This window comes from Etheostoma cragini, chromosome 3 (assembly GCF_013103735.1).
Source record: "Etheostoma cragini isolate CJK2018 chromosome 3, CSU_Ecrag_1.0, whole genome shotgun sequence".
Taxonomy (NCBI): domain Eukaryota; kingdom Metazoa; phylum Chordata; class Actinopteri; order Perciformes; family Percidae; genus Etheostoma; species Etheostoma cragini.
In genome coordinates this window covers 11,330,931-11,348,838 of record NC_048409.1, presented here as the reverse complement: position 1 = coordinate 11,348,838, position 17,908 = coordinate 11,330,931, and the positions used below count along the sequence as shown (strand labels likewise).

The 17,908-nt window shown below is 42.5% G+C and overlaps 1 protein-coding gene across 1 annotated transcript in view; it reads left to right on the top strand.

Moving 5' to 3' along the window:
• Positions 1–17,901, top strand: part of LOC117941920 (SH2B adapter protein 2) — a 20,485-nt gene extending 2,584 nt beyond the window's left edge. The window contains exons 2-9 of the mRNA XM_034867150.1: positions 6,533–7,487; positions 10,813–10,914; positions 11,119–11,210; positions 11,569–11,669; positions 11,769–11,930; positions 12,030–12,232; positions 13,367–13,541; positions 15,430–17,901. Coding sequence (XP_034723041.1) covers positions 6,564–7,487; positions 10,813–10,914; positions 11,119–11,210; positions 11,569–11,669; positions 11,769–11,930; positions 12,030–12,232; positions 13,367–13,541; positions 15,430–15,758 — 2,088 coding nt within the window. The 5' untranslated portion in view covers positions 6,533–6,563 and the 3' untranslated portion in view covers positions 15,759–17,901. The remainder of the gene's footprint in view (positions 1–6,532; positions 7,488–10,812; positions 10,915–11,118; positions 11,211–11,568; positions 11,670–11,768; positions 11,931–12,029; positions 12,233–13,366; positions 13,542–15,429) is intronic.
• Positions 17,902–17,908: the final 7 nt, after the last annotated feature.

Genomic DNA, 17,908 nt, shown 5'->3' with positions numbered 1-17,908 from the left:
CCCCCCCCCCCCCCCACACACACACACACATACACACAAACACACACATACACACACACCTGGATGCCTATTCTGTCTGTTAACTGGGTGAGGAAGTTTTCTGTCAGTGTGACTTCTTTCATGTGTCACTGTTTTTCTTTCTGTCCTTCAGCATCTTTGTTCTGATTTCGGCGTCTGTGTGTCACATATGTTTGTGCTGCCAATTTGGTCGGGATTTTGGTTTTAGTATTTGTCATTGATTAAATATTTCTTGCAGTTTGGGTTATTTTTGCCAGTAGAACACAGATGCAATACTAGGGTAACTTTACCAAGTACAAATGGGTTGTTATGACCAAGTGTTAATGTTATTTTATATATTACTGAGTACATTTTTACCTGTCACAAATGTATTTGTCTGAATCAACAGAAGTACAGTTCCAGGATCATTTCCTGACTGTTGTGTGTGTGTTGCCATTCTCAAAATCCCTTCCTTTTGTGAAACAACAACAAAGTTCGAGCTAGCAAGCTAAAATGCTGAAAACGGCAAGTTTTGAAGAAAATTTGGATTGTGCAACAAGGCGGGCCTGCTTGGTTCTTTCAGGGAATGACTGTAAAGATTTACAAAGGATATGTTTACTGCATTTACTCCCTATCTGGGACATTTTGGGACCGATTTGTGGGGATTGCTATGGACAAAGTAAACACGCTGATACATTGGTAAGAGAAAATTATGTTTAACCATGCATGCGGCGAATTTACATACTTCACATTACTGTGTTGTGTGAACAGTTATCTGCCTTTAATATAGTATGTGGTGTTTTCTTTTGCGGGGTGCAAATATTCCAACAAAACAAGTTCCCTCCCGAGACCATTTTGCAGACACACCGTCGCTGCAATCACTAGATGTTTGTGATTGGTTTAAAGAAATGCAAACAACCCAGAGTGGTTATTTCTTCTATCCCAGAATGCATCTGTGGTGTATCCAGACCTTACTTACTTAGCACTTACTTACCACTGTGGAGATTGGTCTGGTAATGTAAGACTAAAAATGTATTGTTAGTTGTACAAAAACAATGTGTGTATTATTTGACAGTTAAATCTTTTAAGGCTACACATGTATTAATAATTACAACAAAATATGACATGTAAGTTTAAAAAGAGCTAGAGTGTAACTATAATATTTTGCAGCCATAACAGCTTTTAGTTTGGGTGAATAACGGAACAGTATTACCTTTCAGTTTTAGCAGAGATTGACATAATAATGCAAATAGAGAGAGCTAAGTTACAAAACGTTTAACTTGATCGTTTTTGTTGTTATTATACTGTTTTATATCTTCCACGTGTGACAAATACAACATATCTTATGTCTTCAAATGTCCTCAATCCCCACCTAATTACCTTATTATTTAGATCTTATATAAAAACACATAATTAATGGATTCACATGGCGTTGAAGATGTGGAGTATGTACAGTGCTGTAATGTACTGAGTGTGCTGCTAGGCAGGCTAAGCAGCAGGAGGCTAATCTTAGAAAACATGACGGGGCTAAACTCCGTGGGGTCGGACCACAACATCACAAATCCTCATCAGCCAATCACAGAGGCCATGCTGCTGCCATGAAACTGCATAAAACAAGGGGCTTTCAAGCTAAGGGAGCAGAGTTTGTGTCCCGTTGAAAACACAAGACATTCACCCGGGAAACGTGTTCATGTCCCAGTGTTTTAATCCGAATTGTTGCACATAACTTTTCGTACTATATCACATGATATCAGTCGCTCTATATTACTAAACACAACACCACAGTATTAATCAGGCATATGCAATTCTTGGCTCTACACAGGCCTGTCCCGGCAGGGCTACACAGAGTACATGAAGTGAACGTAATTTGTACAATGTGTTTTGCAGGATGCAGTTAATAGCTTCTCCCTGCACAGTAATGTTTCTTCCATCTCCTCCGCAGTTTACTGTTACAGAAAGAACTCCCAGCCATCTGACAGAGATATCAGCCCTGCTCCCCTGGGTTGAGAAGTAGCAGAAGGAGGAGAACATTAGTGGTAGCTTTTTACAGCAGAAAGGGAAGAGATACAGTAGGGAAAGGGTCTTTTGAGGCTTGAAGGATGGAGGTGAGCCTTTTTAGATGTCTCTTGACTCCCCTCAGTCTTGTTTTTGTACTTTAAGTCCATCAATGGACCTAAAAAACCCACAGATGGGAGTCGTGGGGATGTGACTCTACATGGTGCCTCTGCTCCCCCTCGTCATGCCATGTGTCTCCCTTTCTTTACACTCCCCTCTTCTACTCCACCTCCACACAATCACTGATTGTTTTAGCAGCTGGCCTATGGAGCAAAAGCATGCCCCCCTCCAGTGCTGGAAAAAGCACTTAGATCCTTTACTTAAATAAAAAGTACCAAAATTATCATGTGAAAGTCCTTGATTCAAAATGCAAAGAACAGAAGTATCATCAGAAAACATCAGTTTGCTATAATCAATATTTTTATTATAACAATGTATCAAATGACGATGTGAGAAGGGTCGCCAGTTGTGATGAACTTTCAGAGAATTATCACCGGAATCTGCAGCTCACCTCAGCTTTAGGGGCTGTGTAGTGAGTTTCAGCTCACTGTTTTGCTGCCCTGCCAGTGACTTTACTGTTTGGTCCACTCTTATCATTCTGCAGTTCTTCAATGAAAATTCACTGTACATTACCTGCTTTGCAACAAATAGAGGACAGACACTCTTATGGATTAATAGGTGAACATAGTTGAGCATTTAGCTTCTAAAGAGTCCGATATTTTTCAAAGGAGTTGGTCCAAAGTAGTCTTGCTTGCCAGATCTATCTCCACAGCGCTGCAGAGTAAGGTCTGGTCCACTCACACTCCTAGATAGGAGAAAAAAATGTCCTGGGAGCATTTCTTTAAACCAGTCAAAATCATCTTGGGCTCTGGTACGCCCCGGATGCAGCGATGGTGTATCTCCAAATTGGTCTCGGGAAGGAACTTGTTATGATGGAACATTTACTGACCGTAAAAAAAAAAGCCACTTAAAATATGAAATTAAGTTCACTGTACACACAATACAGTAACGTGAGCTATTGAAATTAGCCAAATGCATGGTTAAATGTAATCTGCTCGGCTGTATTGCCGTGTGTATTTTGTCCATCTTCTCTGTCCCAAAACGTCCCAGTTAGAGAGTAAACGAGTATTAAAATGAGAGTATTCTTTGTGAATATTTACAATCATTCCTCAAATGAACCAAGCACACCTGCCCTGTTGCACAATTCTATTTTCTTCAAAACTTGCCGTTTTCAGCAAATAGCTTGCTAGCTCAAAGTTTATTGATGTTTCCCAAAACCGAGTTTTGCAAGGTGAGGGACATCTGGCGGAAGGTCTGGTGGCGACAGATGTGTCTGCAACTATCTGGTAAATGAATTGATCCAGACGAGTCCAAAGAAGAAAAAACTGAGCTAAAAGAAAGTGAATAAGTGGACAGAAACACGAGTACTAATGAATGATGATGTTGCTCCATAATTGCAAGATATGTAAATATGCAGTTCTTTGTTACATACATTCAACATATAAACAAGTTCAAATTAAACAAATTAAAAGTATCTGCTACAGCTGATTTAATATAGATGATACTATTAGATTTTAAAATTGATGCATAAATACGGAAACCACCGGTTTAATTTCTCACAATGTGTTTGTTCAACTTATTTGTTGTAAATGTTTGTCAAATAAGTCTAATGGAGTAAAGAGTACAATATTTCCCTCTGAGATGTTGTTGTGGACTAGTTTTAAGTAGCATAAAAATGGAAATACTCAAGTAAAAGTATGATAAAATTGTAGAATACAGTACTTTCCACCACTGGCCCCCTCTCAGCCAATCATTTGTTGCTTTATGTTGCTACACCCCTGTGGACAATGCAGTATGCAGTCTGCTGAGCCTCAGAAAACCTTAATGCTGTCCACTTCCTCCAGTGTCTCCTGGCTTAAGTTTCATGCTGACTCGGTGAGTAAATGTGTGTATGTGTGGGCGCGGCGTACAGTCAGTTCAGTATCCTTGAAAGAAGCACATCCTCATCTTCGCGGAAGGACAGGAGTTTTAAGAAACACACCTCACTGTGTGTTGTTGTTTTTTTCGCTGAATGAGTGGAAAGTTGGCCCAGTGCACGTTTTAAAATAGCTGAATGGATATTGACTTCCTCGCATAACACACACACGCACAAACACAAACACACACACACACACACACACACACACACACACACACACACATAGGGAATGAGATAACTGTTACAACAACACTTTACAGTTTTGCTTATCTGGTGTGGCTTGAAAGCATGAATGGATGGCTGTTTAAATGAATGAAGTGATGTATTCATGAATGAAAGTGGAAATGGACTTTAGCTGTATCAGCTTTATCAGCGGTTAATAAAACATGTATTAATGCTTTATAGATCATCAAGAAGAACATTTGGGTTGCCAGGTTGTTAAAAACACCTTTAGCTGATAATAATTGGAATTTTGGTTTCAAACCTCTACTGAAAAAAATAGTAGAGAAAATTTTTTTCTTTGCCTCCTTAGTGGTGGGCCCCACTTTAATAATTATCTTTCTTTTTATTTCCTCTCTCTTTGAGGTTGTGGGTAAGATCACTCTCAAAAAATCAAACATCTCTCATTCTTTTTGTTCTGAATCCGTCAAGATGTATTTCTGTCAACTGGCGCCAGGTTATGTCATGTTATGGAAGTGCTCCCAACCTTTGGTTGTGATTCAGTACCTGTGGCAGAACATGGTAGACAACAACACTTTACATTCCTCTGGGACATCCATGCAATGAAAGGAGACATGTTCGTTGCTGTTTTTTTTCATTCTTATTCTCTAATCCCACCCTGTCCTTTACATTTTAGTGTGTCTATCCATCACAATATTCCTCTGAAATTCTGCCACTGAGTCGCCGCATCCAAGAGTTTCTCTCTGTGTGAGACGAGCTAAGCGATGCCCTTTAAAGAGCTGGATCTCCTGGGTACTTCACCTCCTCTCTCTGATCTGGCATATTGTTTGTTTCAGATCTGTGTGAAAGGGAAAGAAGAGGGGATGAAAGAGAAAGATTGGCTTGTAGTTGATTGTGTGTGTCGGACTTAATTCCAGTGGAGAGTTTTTTTTTAACTCACTAATCCTTTATGAAAAGAAATCCCACATGGATGCTTTTTGAAAACGATAATAAAGCTGCTTGCAGGAAAAATTCCAGGGAACTCTGTCATGCAAATGTATGCATGTGTGTGTGTGATTTGGTGTAAGAGTGGAATTGCAGGAAGCAAACATTTGAGAGCATGTTGTGAGTGAACTGCCAAGAGAAGCATCAGCAGCTCTGAGAATAATCTTTCACAGGGTTTGCCGTCCCTGTGCGTATGTCACCCCGCAGGCTGATATCAGAGGATATCCTTTTATCTGTGTGATTTACAGACAACAATAATCAAACCCATGTGTTTGATTGTGCAACGTCATTCACTGATGCTGTATTAGTCACTGATGTGTTGAGGCAAAGAATGAGAGTGGGGGGGGGGGGGGGCTGTGAAAGCTGGCCTTGGATGTTGCTACTGACACAGACCAGAGAGAGAAGAGTGTGATCAGTAATGTGATGTTGTTTGGCACTGATTGGGCCAGCGAGGGAGGCATCGCTGAGTCATACGAACACACACACACACAGACACACACACACACACACACACACACGCTGGGGAACAGAGGAATGTAAGAATGAGTGGACAAGAGCAACTGTGGTCTTAAAAAGCACTCATTATGTAGAAAAACAACAGTAAGTGAGCTAGATGGGGCATGATGGGGAGCTGTACGGTCAGTCTGGGATGAATCCAGCGGGCTGTTAACCTGCTCTGACAGAACTCACTTCTAGATAATCCGAGTGCTTGTCAGAAACCATTGATTTGTAACTGATGAAGATCCAAACTTTCTGGACGATTTCTCCTTTCAATCGGTATTCACATTGAATCTGTTGATACGCTGTTTTCAAACCTTCAGTGACATGCCAATCCTGGTCCTAATTTTCACATGTCACAGAGTCTGGACTCTGGATGTTTGTGCTTTTGTCACCGGGGCTCTAGTTACCACTGAGGACAGTTTTTGTTGACAGTTGACAGTTGGGACTTTGACTTATGATCTTAGTTTTTTTTTAAATCCTGGTTATCATTGTGAAAGATTTTAACATGCACATTTAATATGATGAGATGTGGGAATATAAAAAATTGGAGAGAATGTTTTAATGTTGAAATATATAATCTTCACAAATGAAAAAGTATGTGTTGCACGTTTTTCTTGATGAACACATTTTTTTTTCTTATCATCCAGATGGAAATATAACGACACATGCTGATATAGCAGGCTGCTTCATTCACATATCTTTTATTGTTTGCACCATCACACATGCAGGCTGTCCCACATCTGTACATCAGATCCAAAGCCAGGAGTTACACAAATATATACTTAAGGCTTTTGCTTGCATCCACGCTGACACTGTGCCCCTCTTCCTCCTCTGCAGCCTCTCCTCTGTGGGTTGGCATGGCCCAGTGATGAACGGAGCGGTGGTGCCCGGTAGCCCGGAGCTCTCCTCCTCGTGCCCACTGCCAGACTGGCGAGAGTTCTGTGAGCTCCATGCTCGAGCCTCCGCTGCAGACTTTGCTGACAAGTTCCAGCGCTTCCTGTCGGAGAACCCGTGCTACGACTCGCCCGGCGCCGATGTCAGCTTCTCACAACACTTTGCCCACCACTTCCTGGCGTGCTTTTCTGCAGCTCTGACCCAGGCCCGGGAAAGCCAGGCATCCTCGCCGGGGGAGGACGGCTCCAACGCAGCACCTAAGTACAGCATTGTTCCTTTTCTGGGAATCCAGGGCTGCCCGCTGTCCTACGGACACGACTTTTACCAGAGACGCAAGGACGCAGGGGCTTCAAGTGAATCCCTCGATAGCATGGACAGTGGAGGTGGGGGGATAGATAGGGGAAGCAGTGGCACCACCGCTTCCCGAGGCCCCCAGCCAACACACAAGGTGTCTGCTCTGGGACAGTCCCGCAGCTCAGAGGACGTGTCGGTCAATCACCCAAAGGCTCGCTTTAAGAAGGGCTTCTCCCTGAGGAACATGAGCCTCTGTGTGGTGGATGGGGTGAAGGAGATGTGGCACAGACGGGCCTCCCCTGAACCCGAAGGTCCCTCTGGAGCCAGGAAGGCTAATGGGGGAGGAGTAGGAGGAGGAGGAGCAGGAGGAGAGGCTGCATGCGGAGAGAAGTGGTCCCAAAAGCTACGGCTTCCCAGGGGCTCCCAGGGCCACAAGGCTGAGATGCTGGAGATCCAGAGGGAGGGAGCGTTGAGATACATGGTGGCTGATGACACAAACTGTATGGGTGCCGCACAGTGGCAGAAGTGCCGCCTGCTGCTGAGGAAGACGAAGAGGGAGGAAGGAGGCGAGAAGTTCCTGCTGGAGTTCTACGTTCCACCCAAGGTACACAAACGCACGCAGACATGCAGGATCATTTGGTAAAAAACATGGATCTAGTGCTGAAATTATGAATTGGTTAATGGATGATTTGAACAAAAAAAATCTAGATCCTTCCACACACCCCTGTGTGACAAAACCAAATACAGATAATTGTTTTCCCACAGTCCTTTTGGGGTTTAGACATCATGTCTTTATCCAGACCTGTTAACAATTGTCCCCAAAGCCACTTCCAACATTGTAAGATTTCTTTTCCAGATAAATTGAGGAAGCCGTTTATCTAGCCACTGTCTATAAGCAGGATGATATTTGACTTAAAAAAATATTGAAATGATCAATACATTAATGATTCATGAACATAATCATTAGTTGCTGTCCTTTATGAATCCCAGATACAAATCCAGCCTGATAATCCAACCTCTCTGACCCTGAGTGAAGTTGGACCACACACACACACACACACACACACACACATACCCGCATGCATTAATACATGCATGCACACTTCACATTTGTCTATATGGGATTTCCAGATCATTGCCCCTGACCTTAAGAAGGCCATGAGGCTGTGCAGCTGAGTGTGTGTAAATCTGTCACTGTTCTTTGATCAAGGCTGGTGGGAATGTTGGGTTAAGCCTGGGGAGAGGGGGAGAGGGGTGAGGACAGGTGGTAGACAGGCCTGGGAGGGGCTGGAAGGAGTTGGTAGAGAAAACTGGAGACTGTGTGTGTGAGAGAGAGGAAGCTGGTACATTGATTTCTGTAAGAGGCAGCAAACCGCAAAGATTCCCTTTCATGTGCAAAAAAATAAATATTGATTGGTTCCTCCTCTTAAGCTGCAGTGACGACAAACTGAAAATAGGAACTGAAATAGTTTTTGTGAGTCACTCAAAAATCCTGCCAAACTCAGAGAGAGGGAGCCACAGTGGGAACATACTACATGGGACTTAATAATTGTGCATCTGCAGTTTAATCTGTCATGTTCTATTAACGTCCATACGTGGGGAAATTATTATCAGATGAGATTAGGAGAAACATCAAGGCAGTGGTTGTAGCTAAAGTCACACATTAATTAAACACGCACATCTCAACCGGCCTGCCCTGCACACACTCTGGCTTGTCCTAAAACTGTTGTCTTATTCAGGTCTGACAAATCATAACAGTGCAGAGTCAAAAGTGTCGGAAAGATAAACAGATTCATAAAATCTCACTCCTGCCCGTTCCTGGCTGACTGGCTCTGTCCATGTCAAGGTCATCAATCTGCCGGCTGCTCGGTGTGGCAGCTCACTGCAGCACGCTAACGGCCGACATTATGACACAGCAGCCGGCCCCGAGACGACCCATTCTCTGCTCTACGACACCCGAAGTAACATGCAATAACTAAAGTAAAGTAAAGTAGAAGTTGCTGGAACAAGTCACATGAGTTGTTTTATTATAATGAGAGGCAGCCTTAAGTAAAAATATCCATACTTTCCCAAAATTTAAAAAGAAATGGGTGTGTTTAATGGTGTAGTTATCTTATGTTTCATGGAGAATTATGGATGTTTTGACAATCCTGACTTACGTAACTTTACTGGAGAAACTGGGTGATTTTGTGCATTTTAAGTCCCATCATCACACCAATGCGGGAAGAAATCCTGCCATGCCTCCAAAAAGAATCCATTCAAAACTCCTTTGGTATTCATTTGATTTGAGTCACTAGCTTTATTAGTGTACATTGGCAACAAATTTACCACAACATCTCAGACTACATTCAGAAAACAGTGACACATAAAATATAGTATAATAATATTTTATTTGCTAAAGTTAAGTGAGAAAATGTAATTTCTTTGTGAATTGGGTGGACAGACCCTTTAGGTTTTATCAAAAAGCCTACACGAAAGAATAGAGTGACCACAATAACTAAATACGTATTTCCTGTAAGACTGTGAGAGCTGTCTGGTGCAGCATGTATGTAAGACTGGTTTCCACCAACTTAACATTTCAAAGTTAGGCTTGTGCTGTAGCGAGGACGAGGAAATGGTCAAATGGTTTACAACAGGAAGTGTTTTTTTGACATCTGATCCAGAGAAATGAATTGTGGGTGTGGACGGCCGCCAGCTGCACAGGCAGATCAAGATGAGAAAAGTCTTGCTCCAGTCCAGACAGATCAGCTGATAAGCCTCTGCCAGACCATCAGTCAGCCTCCTTCTCGCTCGGATTCTTCTGACACACGCGCACACGCACACACACACACACAGCTCACTGTCTCAAACACGCTCATTGAATCTGTTAAGATTATGGTCTAGATCCAGCTCTCTGCAGATGCCAAACTGAGGCCAGGATGTTTTCTGTGCTCACCCTCTTGTAAACTGTTTTATGTTTGTTGCAGTCAGCCAGCAGGAGTAATCGCTGAGAAACACTGCGTGTAATAAGAGACTGCATAAAAACTGAGCCGTGGAGTTATATTTGCAGATTGTACAAGCTTTTGTAAACTCTTCCCTTCCCTTCCCTTGCCCTCTTTTAATGTTGGCCTTATTTTATTTGAATGGATAACTTAATCTCAGGAGACAGGGGGTGCAGTTCAGTGCTGCTAAGGTTGTACCCCTGAGTCAGATTGCATGTCGCCTCTTAATTATTGTTTGAGTTGGGTGTGTTTCACTCTAAAGACAGAGGGTGAAGTGGAACTATTTAAACCTGTACCGCTAATTAAAAGCTCTACTTAGGGTATTTTGGTGTAAAATGTAAAGTTTCTACTTTTTCACAAGTGTTGCAGTTGCCTCCTACAGGATGTAATAAAGGATTTAATTTAACTTTGGACCAGTCATAACTACTTATTTTGGTTTTGGGGGATTTTACACTGGTGTATAATTACAGAATTTTTTGTTTTGCTTAGTTTTGTTAAGCAGAAATGTAAAAAATTAAATAATGTTACCGTATTACATGTGTCTCTCGGTCCACTGTAAGCACAGGCAGCGCATGCTTGTTTATTCTAACATCATATAAAGCTGTTGCTCCCAACATTTTTAGCTTGTGACCCCTTTAAGCTTTGGAAATCAAAAGATACGGTTAGGTAACAAAACATCCTTAGTTGATATTTATTATTAGTTTAACTCAAAACCTCAGCTGCAGTAATATGCCTCAGGATTTGATCTGATTTAAAAGTGAAGAAAATAAATAAAAAAATAGTAGCAGTAGAAGTGTATTACTTTTTTTTGGAACTCCATAGATTGATCTTATTACCTTATTGGGGTCCCAACCCGTTATGTACCTCATACCACTAGAAAAAAGATTTATTTTTACAGTTTTATTAACTGTGACTTTTATTCTGTTTCTGTTTGTATGCTCACTTCAGTCCTCAAAGCCCAAAGTGAGCATCCCTCTGTCAGCCATTGTGGAGGTGCGGACCACCATGCCGCTGGAGATGCCTGACAAGGACAACACTTTTGTTCTTAAGGTAGAAAGCGCAATCATTTTACAACCACATTAACACAAGTGCACCTGCCACAGTTTCAAATATGATTCCCTAAAAAAAACAGGTTGTTGAAAAATGAGCTAGCCCATGACCTTGCTGAGTTAACATTGGAATGCCCTGTTTACCCTGATGTGGTCCTTTGAACAGAGCTCAGTGTGTGATCGCAGTGTTTTGCTGCTTCCACAGGTGGAAAACGGGGGAGAGTACATCCTGGAAACCATCGACTCACTGCAGAAAAACTCCTGGGTTGCTGACATCCAGGACTGCATAGACCCTGGGTAAACCACCAGATAAATATTTGCTATTGGCTGAAGTTGGAGAGAAGAGAGGGACGCAAGGATGAAGAAAGGGGGGAAAGGGTGTATGGGAAAAAGGGGAAGGAGGGGAAACACACACAGCCATTAATCAGAGTTTCGGACAGGTTGTTTCAGCACAAACATGGGCGAGCTTGCCTTGCTGACATTCCTCCTGAGTTTCCTGGGTCAGTGCTGCTCAGCACGTAAACAGAAAAATGACTTGTGTCCGTGTTTGTAGGATGTGGATGTGTGGTAGGAATCTGTGATGTTTTATTTGCACCTGTGCATGTGCATGTGTATACGTTCTTGCGGTTGTTCTGACCTGCCTGCTTGTGTACAGTGACAGTGGCGATGATATTGAGCTGGCGTCATGTCCTCATGGTCAATCCTCCAAAGACTGCTCCATGGTGGCCTCTTGCAGCTGTGAGCTGCTGTCTGAGGGTGAGTAACTACTTCCCAGTGTTTTACAGCACCTGTTACATAACAGTACAATCTTTTGATCTACATGTGAATGGGTTAAGATATTAAAAATGTGTTTAGGTGTGTATCGTGCTCCAGAAAGGCCATGTCCTTCAACAGCAGAGCATTACAGCGCCCCATCAGTCCGTTGCAGGGAACCCCCCTTCACCCAGCACCCATCTCACATGCCTTTAGAGCGCTTCCTCCAGTCCCCAGAGGCCCAGGGCTCCAATTCTTCTGCAGGTAACCACACATAGTGTCAATACTAACAGCATCAAAGCATATGAATACTCAAAAACACAGGAAGAAAATAAAAAAACATAGATTTGTTTTTTTACTCAGGTGGCAGTGAAGGAGCAAAAGAGTCAGATGGGGATGCCAGCCTGGCGGGTTACCCATGGTTCCATGGTACCCTGTCCCGTGTGCGTGCGGCTCAGTTGGTGCTTGCAGGCGGGGCCAGGAGCCACGGGCTCTTTGTGATTCGTCAGAGCGAGACACGGCCGGGCGAGTACGTCCTCACCTTCAACTTTCAGGGCAAAGCCAAGGTGAGATGAGTAGAGAGCGGAGAAATAGCATTGTGATATATGGCTATACACTAAACGGGAAGCAGGTAGTTGTGTGTTTCATATGTGTAGATTAGGGGTAAAACTATTATTTGTATTTTTATATTTGATTTTGATGATGACTGACAGTTTAGTTGATGTATTTATTCGAGTTTATAAAATGTCAAAAATGTCCAGAGTCATAAGTTCTGTCTTCAATTTGCTTATTTTCACAGTAGGGAACATAATGTGAATAAAAAGAATTCTGATATTTGAGAAACTAAGATACTTGATGAAAGACTTAAAGCTTTAGCGCGTAACTTTTTATATTATTAAACGTCCGTTTTATTCAAGCCGTTGCCAAATGAGTCGCCACAAAGCTCATTAAGACTATCAGCTCCACACAACTCTCAAGATTCAGAGGACTGTATCGTCCGGTGACTCTCCGGTGAGTGAAGATAATGACCTCTTCTGAAGAGTCCATCATGTTTTTTTTCATACTCCATGTCCTCCTTGGCTACTAGCAACTGCGTGGAGGAGGGGTGGGGGCGGTGCGCAAGCAATGCTTGTATCAAGTGGACGCCCCAACGGTTTTGTTGTTATGACTTGGAATTCCTCATGGACTAACTACCCACTATAGATTTAAAACAATCCACCAAATTCAATCAAAACTGTCACTTATGAATTTTGTGTTCTTTAAATATGGAGTTATCTTAAACTACGTTATCTTCTTCCAGCTGCAGTTTAATTCACTCATGCTTGTTCTGGTGACATTTTGGGTTGCAGCCACTGCAGCTCACAGACCAAGTTGTTAAGGCCCTGGAAAAGATGCAGTAATGCCAAAGTTTTGTGTAATGTAACACTTTCCTTGCACATCACATCCTGCCAACCGGCAGTGTTGAGGAAGTGTCAGCTGCCGTCTCTTCCTCTGGTGTCAACCTTGGCATTTTGTCACTCGGCTCCCACAGCGAGACACCTCTCAGATAATGTCCTGACATCTGTCTTAGACTTTCAGTATCAGCACTGTCTTATTCTTTTCCTACCCTCTCTTTTACCAGCTCTCCCTCTTCCTTCCTTTTAATCACGCAAACTGTTAATGTCCTGTCTCCCCCTTCTTTCCCTTCCCTCTTCTCGCAGCATTTGCGCTTGTCAGTGAATGATAACGGGCAGTGTCACGTCCACCACTTGTGGTTCCACACCGTGTCGGACATGTTGAGACACTTCCACGCCCACCCCATTCCCCTCGAATCAGGAGGCTCTGCTGACATCACGTTACGCTCCTATGTACAAGTGCAGCGAAGCTCCACCACAGGTACACAGCACAGGAACAAAAATTGTGCATAAACCATATTACACAGGCATAAGACCATAGGATAAGATAGATTTTACTGACGAGGTCCTTGATGTTGGTCTCTGTAATTATTTGATAGTAATTGTTGATTTTAAGACACTGTATGGTTCTTTTTTTCAACATGCAAAGCCCTGATATTTGTCTTTAAAGGCTTATTACTCTGCAGTTTCTTATATCCCAATTAGTTGCTTAATTAGCGCCTAATTAATAGCAGGTGTGCTGGGAAAGGTCAAAGAATCCAGGCTTAAGTAGATGGCCTCAACACACAATATAGGTGTTTTCAAGTACTTTGGATGATTAGATCTCTGCTCAGGTTGTTGGGTGGAGCTATACGGGACATTACTTGAGTTGTCTGCTGCACGTGCATAATTAGAGAGCTCAAGTTCAAGGATAAAATGCATTTTCTTTGAAGACATTTCGACTTGCCACAGTAGGAAAAGCACAGGTGTAATTAAAAAAAAACTGTTGCTGGCTGAATTTCATGTACGTGCTTTGTTTCAGGGCCTTGGTATTAAGCACCGCTGGGAGGTGCATTGGCAATTTCATTGTATTAATCTTAATATAATGACAATAAAGACTTCTTATCCTATCTTATCTTCTCATAACATGCTGGCTCACTGTCACTGATTTTCCTCTTATTACAAGTCAAAATGTCTCCAGTGACAAAGTCCCATTATCGGCCATTAGGTAATTTCCAATAAATAGTTCCTTATTTCCTTAGTTCCTTATTTAGATTTTGAAACTTAATATTTACTACAGGTTTCTGACTAATATGGCCTGACCAATACTGGATTTTTGGGGCTAATATTATATCTAAGAGATAAAAAAGAATATCATAATTCATAATGTGAAACTTATATTTTACATAAACACAAAAAGATTGTGACCCTCATATGTACTAAGTGGGGCCTTTCTGTTACTTAACTTTAACTTTTAACTTTTGTAGCATTTGAAAGAAGAATTAACATAGCCTTCCTCTTACAAATGAAAAGTTGGCTAATGTTACATACTTATGGTAGATATTGCTGTGTAACAGACATTACTGATTAACCGATATATACTGTATATCTTGTGGCTATACTTCTACACTAGGTTTTAGCATTCACCATCATCTTGCAAAATCCTAGGTTACCCATGTTCAGTTGCTTAAACAAAACTAAAAAGGCTAACATTTAATATGGTAATAATTAAAAAGTGATTTAAAATGAAGTATTGTCTCGGCTTGACAATCGTTCCGCATTCCTCAGGTCGCCAAAGTATATTTGGGGGCGATTAGACACTTCCTGAAAGTTAGATGTGTTAATGGATAGCAGAGGTTTGTCCTTGGAAGCAGAGCTAAAACTCACTGAACCTGCCCCCCTCCGCCTCCTCCGTGCTAACACTGCTCCTGCCCTCTCCTCTCCTGGCATGGGATGAATGCCCTCCTGTACAGGAGAGTGAGGGGGCGATTATACCGCAGAAGTTTTGCATGCAGGCCGAGACTTCGGCCCCAACCCACCCTGGTGGTCACAAAGAGGCTCCCTGTTTCCCCCCAACGCTGGACCTACACATACTCATGCACTCACTCCCATACACACACTTACACAGAGTGAGGGTTTGATTCAGGGCGTAAAAGGCTTCACTGATACACTGGTCAGGCGTGTCTTTGGCACCAGTGTTGTTGGTGTTTTTACCCACCAAGAGAAAGCATAATAAAGGAGGCCCACACTGCCTGTGTTTACATGCTGCTCTATGAAGGAGCCTTTTGCTAGCAACTCTTCAGTGTAAACCAACAATTATCAGCACAGATTAATCTATATTATTAATCTGCCTTCCATTAAAATTCTCTTCTTACCGCCATCTGCTACAGATGTGACTGTGCCTCCGGTCCTCACCCCACCCAGGGATGCAGGCTGCCGGACAGATTCAGCCCAGCCAGCTCTCCACCCTCCTGGGATCACCGCGCCTACAGGGCCCCCCACTGATACCCCGCTAGCATCGAGCACCTCCTCTTCACCCATCGCCCTTCCCTCCCTCTCCCGCAGTGACCCAGGTACTGGAGGAGGAGTAGGAGAAGGGTTGCAGAGCCGGAGCAACAGCTCTGAACGCCTGCTGGATGCTGGTGCATCCGACGACTACCACGACGCTGACGGGACTCGCAGGGCCCGGGCAGTGGAGAACCAGTACTCTTTCTACTAAACGGCCCAGGGCAGGGTTCAGTCATGTATTGGAGGTGACATGGGAGGCTCAACTGATGTTGAAAACGGTCCAAATCACTGGATCGCCCATCATTTTGTTTGTTTGTTTTTGTTTCAAGACAATTTCCTGTTTCTGTGATTTGAGAAGAAAGGAGAGAGCATGGTGAGCAGTGCGTCCATGCTGACAAATCCCTCAGGCTCTGCGGCTTCGTTTGAAACTCAGTTGTCAAGAATGCCAGTGAACAGAGAAATAGAAGGCCACAGGAAGTAATAGAGATGTTGAGATTGAGCAGCGAAGATGAGCGTAGGCGGAAAAAACAAGAGGAAGTCACCCAGTGGAGTCATAAAGCTTTGATACATCTCTCCTGACCACTTCCTCTTCACCCTTAGCCACAGTTCCCTGGGAGCAGAGCCTGTCTCAAATCCCCACTGAAGGACTGAGAGTTTGAAATGACCCTGAAGAAACAGTCCCTCTCCCTTCCAAGCTTCTCCGAGATCCCGAGAGCATCTCTATTAATGTTTATAAAGCTGCTTTGAGTTTGTCCCGGATATCCTCAGTGTCCCTGCCGGGTTTCCCTACAAAGTCCTGCTTTGGGTCTCTGCTCGACTCTAACATCAGCAATCATGGGTGTGTTAGTGTTAGCTCAGAGATGTTTGTCTTAAACATGTACAGCCTAAAGGGTCTTAGTGCCTGACAATTACCTTGGACTTAAACGGACTGTTAGTGATAGATTGTGACATGGAAGATAGTGTAGACATCTTGCGTAGTCACAAAAGCTCCAAAACGTAACACAGATGATTTTTTCACTTTCAGTTTCTGCTTAAAACACTGAACGTGCATATCCTTGCATATTGAAATGGTGCAGACACACACACACACACACACACACACACACATACAGCCATATGTTGTGTTACAAACCAGTTGAAATGGAAGATGAACAACACATGTTCAGTCTGTAGGAAAATGGCAGGGTGGCTCCCATTTTGCTGTCATACCAGGGTTGTTTCTATGAGTGTGTGGTGGCGTATTAGAGTCCAAATATTTTTCAATGATTGGTGTGCTACAAAAGGGTTTCTAAAACATGGTTTCAAGGTCCCTCCGTCTGGTGCTGGTTCTGTATTCAAGCTTATCATATAAATAACCTGTAGATTAGATATGCTGTTAATATAGGAGTTCCCTTTGAAGTAATGCTTTAAAGATATTATTATACCAAATCCAGCATTTAGGCTATAGGAGGGACTGGGGACTTGTTTTTCTAGAGAGGTGGCAGTTTTGCGTACGGTTTGTACGGCCTGGTGTGGACTGGAACGGACAGACAGTAAGGTAAAGGGTACTAAATGGCCATGCTTGAATGGGAAGATGGGACATTGCTGCTTTCATTTATGCTGAGAGAGTAATAAGCTTTTTAAGTTCAAAAGAAAACCGAAATTTCACACTACAAAATACTTGTTACTGTGAGTGTTGACATTTATTATAAAACAAAATATCACTTAAAATATCTTCTTAAAGGGAAAGTTTGACATATTGGGAAGTATTTGCTTCCTTGCCAAGTTGAATGAATTGATACCATTTACATAACAGTGGTATCCTTTCATAAATCTCACAAGTGTACTTCCCAAAATGCCAGCTTTTCTTTTACAGCATGTTAGACACACCTGAAAACACGAACAGAAAAGCAGGCACCTTTCAGCTACTGTATTTCTGACATATGCAGCACTTTTGTTCAGTTGGAATAAACATATCAAAAGTCAACGTCTGTCTTTTCGAGCACGGCCATTTAGCTTCAAAGGTGAGATTTCAATCGAGGAGTGGGCGGAGCAGTTCATGTGCCAATTTGAATCCTATTTTTTGAAACATATTTATTCCTCAGCCGTTGTAAATTACATTTTTCCTATTGAGTCTTATTTATGTACAATTAATTGATTCTTCTTAATGAAACGCCCTCAGTGGAACCTGTATGTTGCAAGAGCCTATCTCACATATCACAGATTGCTCATGCCTCCCTTTTATTTTCTTAACACTTCTTAAAGCTACATTTTCTGTTGTCTGACTGAGTTTTGAAGAGTCTGTGCAATTTTGTACAAAGTGATGTACTTGACATACTACTTTATATTTCTGTGAATAAAATGTGAACAAACTATTTGATG